This window comes from Sorex fumeus, unplaced genomic scaffold (genome assembly GCF_029834395.1).
Source record: "Sorex fumeus unplaced genomic scaffold, SorFum_2.1 ptg000063l, whole genome shotgun sequence".
NCBI classification, from domain to species: Eukaryota; Metazoa; Chordata; class Mammalia; order Eulipotyphla; family Soricidae; genus Sorex; species Sorex fumeus.
This window is the reverse complement of record NW_026606120.1, coordinates 12,571,711-12,577,710: the sequence shown is the minus strand read 5'-3', so window position 1 is coordinate 12,577,710 and position 6,000 is coordinate 12,571,711. Positions and strand designations below refer to the sequence as shown.

Genomic DNA, 6,000 nt, shown 5'->3' with positions numbered 1-6,000 from the left:
GTGACTTTTCAGGCAACTCTCCCCTGGACCTGGAGACTTGCCACCGCCTCCTTCCGGCCACTCAGCGCCGGAGGGGGGGGGCCGGGGCCGCGCCCCCTCTCGGCCAGCGGGCGGGGCGGCCGGTCGCGGGTGGTCGCCGGGCCCCGCCCCCGCCCCACCTGAGCAGCCGGCAGAGCCCGCCTCCCCCGCCGCCCCGCCTCGCAGCCGCCCAGCTCCGCGCGGCGCGTGCCTCTGCGCGCTGACGTCCGACGCTCCAGGTACTTTCCCCGCGGCCGGCCAGACCGGCGCGGGGGGCGGGGCGCGGCGCGGAGCGCGCATGCGTCGCGGCTCCGGCGCACTCCCCGGTGGTGCGGGGCCTGAGCCTCTCGGCTGGCGCCGGCTCCGCTCGCGCTCCCGCTCGCTCCCGCCGCCATGTCCGCCACCGTGGAGCGGGAGTTCGAGGAGCTGGATACCCAGAACCGCTGGCAGCAGCTGTACTTGGTGAGTCGTGTGGGCTCGCGCGCCGGTGCTCGCCATCCTCCTCCGAGAACCCCGGGGCTCCCGCCCGCCTCCCCCGCCTCCCGCTCCGGGCGGAAGTGGCTGCGCGAGGGCCGCGTCAGGGCCGCGCCTGCGCCGTGGGCGCCTCGGCCCCCTGTGGGGGTGGGAGAGCGGAGCGAGAGCACAAGCTTCTCGCCCCGGGGCGCCCGTCGCCGCGCACGCGCGCGCCGGCCTGTGGGAAGCGGCGCCACAGCGGCGCCCTGTGGCGGGCCCGGGACGCGGTGCTGCCCCTCGCTCCCCGCCACCTGGGGGGATTGGGGGGGGGTGGGGGGGAGAGACCTGAGAGGCGCCGGGGGCGGGAGCGGGAGCGGGGTGGCCGCGGGGGACCGGGTGTCCTTCCCGGGGGCTCGCGCGTCCGCCTTTTCGCTGCTTGCCGGGCGGCGGGGTCGTCGCGTTCCCGTGGCGGTGGGCGGCCCCGGCCCGGCCTCCTTCGGGCCGTGGCCGGGTCGAGCCCCGTGGCGGCTGCGACAGGGACCCGACGCGCCCGCGGTCGGAGTTTCCTCAGCGGGCGGGCGGCCGCGCGTCCTCCACCCAGAGCCGCTTCCGGGAAGCCCGGCGACGCTCGGGTTCGCGGTGGTGGGGACAGAAGTCCCGAGGGCGCCCCTCGCGCTCCCGGTTTTCCGTCCTTGAGGCGTTACTGGACGCCCAGGAAGATCGCCCAGGAAGAGGCCAGGTGTGACAGGCTCCGGCCAGTCGCCGACCCGTTCCGCGCCCGTGCCGAGCCTCGCGGTTGGGAATGAGGCGCCTTCCTCAGGGCCGGAGCCGGAGGCCTACGGAGGGCGCTGTGCTTGGCGCGCGCCTGGCCCGGGTTCGAGCCTCGGCACCGCCGTGGGTGCCCCCCGAGCACCACCGGCGCTGCTCGAGCCCGAGCATGGCCGGATGTGGCCCCCAAACCAAAAAAAAAAAAAAGATGAAAAAGAACCCTTCCAGTCACCCGGAGGATGCCAGCCTGCTCTCTCCCCCGCGCCCTAGGCAACCACTTTTGCTTATTAGGATTTTTTTTTTTTTTTGGTTTTTAATCGTCGAAAAATCCTAAGTGGAATCGCGGCGGAACTCCGCTAGCTTCGTTAAAATAGCTCGAGAACCTTTCCGTTCGGGCAGAACTCTTGTCAGTCCTCGCCGTGCCCTGGCAGTGCTCAGGGCTTACTCCTGGCTCTGCTCTCAGGCATCTCCCCTGGCCGTGTTTGGGGGCACCCTATGGGGTGGGGAGGAACGGCTGGACATCGAGTCCGGTGCAGGGCTGCACTGTGCAGGGCAAGCATCCTGAGGCTGTTTCTGCCTCTGGCCCCAGAACTTTCCAATAAACGATATTAAATCGCCTGTCCTCGCCTGCCTGCATATTCAATCTCCAGATCTAATTGAGTGCTTGGAGAGTTAACTGCTGCCCCTGCATAGCGGAGGAATAAAAGGGGGCTGGGGATTTCCTGTAAATCTGGATGATCCTGGACTTTCTCCTTCCAGTTAATTCGATGACAGTAATGTTTCCTCTTGCCCTGAGGCTCAGAATGTAACATTTTCTTGAAGGCATTAACAGCCCTTCAGATACTCTGATTCTCATTGGTGTATTTAGAATTAGGTTAATAACTTTAGATAACGTTGGTAAGGACTTTTGGGGGAGGGGGATGGATGTAAATTCCAGTGCCCGTCCGAATTCCAGTCCCAGTCCGAATCCCAGTGAGAACCTGCCAACTGTCTTCTCCAATTTCATTTCTTTTAGCTGAGACTCCTGTTTCCAAGTGGCTAGTGATAATGTCAATGTAGCATTTTGGAAGAGAAAAAGGAAAGTGACAGCTTAACTCTGCTTGATATTTTGGCTAAGCAGTTTTCTTTTCGTTGTGTCATTAGCACCCTTGAAAATAGCCACGAAAACTGTAATTCCACTCCCCAGAAAAGTGCACTAGTACTGAAAATTTCATGTTTAGTGAAGTGGTAATTGTATCTTGGGGTGTCTGCGTATATTTTACATAGTGGAAGAACAAGAGTATAACTGGTTTAGTAGAAATCTAATGGTTTGGTAGAATGTGAACAGAAGAGTTTTGGTTAGTGGAAACCATGCACCCCACAATCGCGCTGTAGTAAAAGTAGGTCACAAACCTGGAAAGTTCATAATGGAAAATCAGACTTTAGAATGTTTTTATCTGACTCTAGAATATCTGCTCGGCCATTTTACAAATACAGGCAGAGCACCAATGGGATATGAGCCTCTGCTGTCTTGGTGCTGGAGATTGAACAAAGAATGCCACAAAGTTCATGCTCTTAATTATTATCATTGTTATTATTATTATATATTTTTTGGCTTTTTTGGGTCACACCCAGCAATGCACAGGAGTTACTCCTGGTTCATACACTCAGGAATCACTCCTGGCGGTGCTCGGGGACCATATGGGATGCTGAGAATCGAACCTAGGTCGGCCGTGTGCAAGACAAACGCCCTACTCGCTGTGCTATTGTTCCAGCCCCTTAATTTTTTTTTAAATTTTGAGGGCACAATTGACAGTGCTCAGGGGCCACTCTTGTTTGTTTGGGCCACATTGTGCTCAGGGCTTACTCTTTGCACTCAGGAATCACTCTTGGCAGGCTTTGAGGATCGTATGGGGTGCTGGGGATTGTACCTGGGTGTGTCATGTGCAAAGCAAGTGCCCTACCTGCTAGTTCCCGGGGATCAGTTTTGATTGTCCTTGAATGACCTTATGTGATGCCAGGGATCGAACTGGGGTTGGCTGATTGCAAGGCAAGAGCCTTGCCTTCTGTACTCGATCCAGCCCTCGTGCCCTGTTTAAATTTACTTTTTTATTTATTTTTGCCACAGCCTGGTTTGCAATGGTACTGACATTTAGACATACTCTGTGATTACACACCACCTAATGCCCCCCAAATGTGGAGTGCTCCATGAGTTTATGTGTCATCCTTGCACAGATGCCCTACTGTTCTGGTTTTAGGAAATATATTGCTGAAGTGAGCACCAGGTTCAGGCTCAGGCTCTTGAGGAATTTATATTTTAGAACTTGTTCTCTCAAGGGTCTTATTGCAATTCTAGGTTTGCTCACAAGACAGCTTGATAGGTGCCTCTGTTGAACAAGGATCCAGCCTGGTGGGGAGGAATCAGCATAATCGTAATAAATTCAAGATTAGTGTTCAGCACAGGAAACTGTGGGAGAACCTACACATTTTGTGTATCTCTTGAAGAGGTGCTTCTGGAAATTTTGTTGAAGCTTTCCGGAGGAGGGAGGGCCTTCCCTAGACCCTGCAGGATGAGCTGCCCAGGTAAAGAGGATGAGGGAGGGGGAAAGAATATGTATTCCAGAGAAGGAAAAAGTTCATGCAAAGACACAAAGCATAGAATGCCAAGGGAACTCCAGCAGTGGAGTCCAGAGTGCTCAAGAGAAGAGGTGTAGAGTAAATTCTGACCTATGTAAGAACTCACCAAGGATATACTTTTTACTTTTTAACAACCAGAGGGTGGTATATGGGGCAGGCAGCACCAAAAAAAAAAAAAACCCAAAAAAAATTCACTGAAGGAAATCTGAAGAGAAATGATTAGCTGAGCTAATACGGTCATGGGAAGGAAGGAGAGACAGAGTTCAAATGTTAATGGATTGGTTGGTTCATTGTTTTTGCCACACCTGTAACTGTGCTCCAGAACCTTACCTCCTGGCTCAGTGCTTAGGCACCACATCTGCCAGCCACACCTCTGGGATTTGAACCAGAGTCATTGCAGGAGGTGGCCAGTGCCACATGCTAAGCAGACTCCTTAATCTTTTATACTGTCTCTCCTGTGTTTGGTTTTGAAATTGTTCAGTAATACAACTTGAGGTGCCTGGAAGATAATGGATTTGAAATCTTTAATACTAAATTGAGTTCAGGAGAGGTATGGTCTGTCAATATAGCTTTGTAAATCACAGGTGGTGTTTGAGGTGTTTCCTCTGATGACATCACTCAGAGGAAAATATGAAGGATTCAGAAGTGCGAAAGGCCAAGGATCAACTCTTCACAGTTAAGATCAAAGGGTGTAGATTGGGAAATGGAGCCTGCAAAAAGGGAGAAAATTAGGGAGGGCTGTTGATGGTCAGCAGGGACACATGCTACAAATAAGGGAAAATTAAATTATTGATTATTAAGAGCATCAATCTATTTTCTATTGTTTTTGGACCACAACTAGCCATTGGGGTGAGGGAAGTCTAATCCAGTCTTTTTGTTTGTGGGCCACACCTGGTAATTCTCAGGGCTTATTTCTTACTCTGTGCTCAGTGATAACTCCTGGCGGACTTGGGACTGTATGGGGTGCTGGGGATTGAACCAGGGTTGGCTGCATGCAAGGCAAGCAGCCTACCTGCTGTACCCTACCCACTCCTGTTCCCCCTCCCACCCCCCAGCCCCATCCTTTATTCTTTAAGCAGCTTGAATGAATAGAGTGAGGAAATGTAAGTAAAGTGAAGTGTGATTATCTAACTTACCTACTGAAAAAAACTTGGATTTCTCATTGCTCGTTAATGTAAAATTTACCTTTCTCCTATGACTCATAAGACCATAATGTCCTGCCTCTCCATGTCAGTGTTCTCTCACACGAAGTTCGTTGAAATATGTGTGTGTGCTTGCGTTCTTACCCCTTTGACTTTTGTATAATTAGTTACCTTTGCCATCTTTGGCTTGGCACAGCCTTTTCCTCCTTTTCCTTCTCTTTAACTGTCTTTACTCATCCGTGAATTCTCACTTCCCTTTAAGGGAGGCTTTCCCGCAACCCTTGTCGGGTCTGGTCCCTGTTACATAGTTTTGGGGCTTCCCACAACTTCCCCTCGCCTGTGTGTAGTGCACTGGAAATTGCTAGCAGCGGAGTGTTGAGCAAACCACTATTCAAACTACTATTGCTCGAGTAGGGAAAAAGTGTTTAAGGGGGCTTTCTGCTTCTAAAATCACAATGGTGGTACTTACGGTAATGTTTGAGGAAAATTGTGGGGTGGAGGTGGGGGGGTGGTTATTAAGGGGAATTAGGGAAAGAAAAAGTTTTTACTCTGCTTTTTCCTTGTGAGGAAATTTTTTTTACAACTTCCTCCCCTCATTAGCCCCCTTTTTGCAGGTGATGCTGACAGTGCTGCTGCCACACAGTGTGGACTTGGCTGTGGTGCCCCCACAACTGACTACAGCCCACAGGAGATCACACACACATATAGAAGAGCCCCCCTCAACCATGCTTGGGGAATGTAGAGAGTGATGGAGTTTGAACTTAAGGCCACGCACTTGCGAGGCAGTTGATTTTGCCATTCCAGGTCCATGGAAGGCTTTACTTTTGAGCAAAAATTAAATGAAACAGAAAGCCTGATTTAGTGGTATGAGGACTTTGACTTTTCTCCTTGTTACAGAAATTATTGCAGGAAAAATTTTACTATTTTGAATCTGAAACTCAAACCTATTCCTTTTTATCTTTGGAGCAGTTGCTTCTATAACATGACTTTTATAGTAGGAGGT

The 6,000-nt window shown here is 52.3% G+C and overlaps 1 protein-coding gene across 3 annotated transcripts in view; it reads left to right on the top strand.

The window, feature by feature from the left end:
- The first annotated feature begins 209 nt into the window (after positions 1–209).
- Positions 210–6,000, top strand: part of PTPN2 (protein tyrosine phosphatase non-receptor type 2) — an 82,420-nt gene continuing 76,629 nt past the window's right edge. For 2 of the 3 annotated variants that reach the window (XM_056127505.1, XM_056127504.1), the window contains exon 1: positions 212–480. In XM_056127505.1, coding sequence (XP_055983480.1) covers positions 412–480 — 69 coding nt within the window. In that variant the 5' untranslated portion in view covers positions 212–411. Of the gene's footprint in view, positions 481–6,000 lie in introns of all 3 variants that reach the window. The other variant, XM_056127506.1, reaches the window with a different exon arrangement.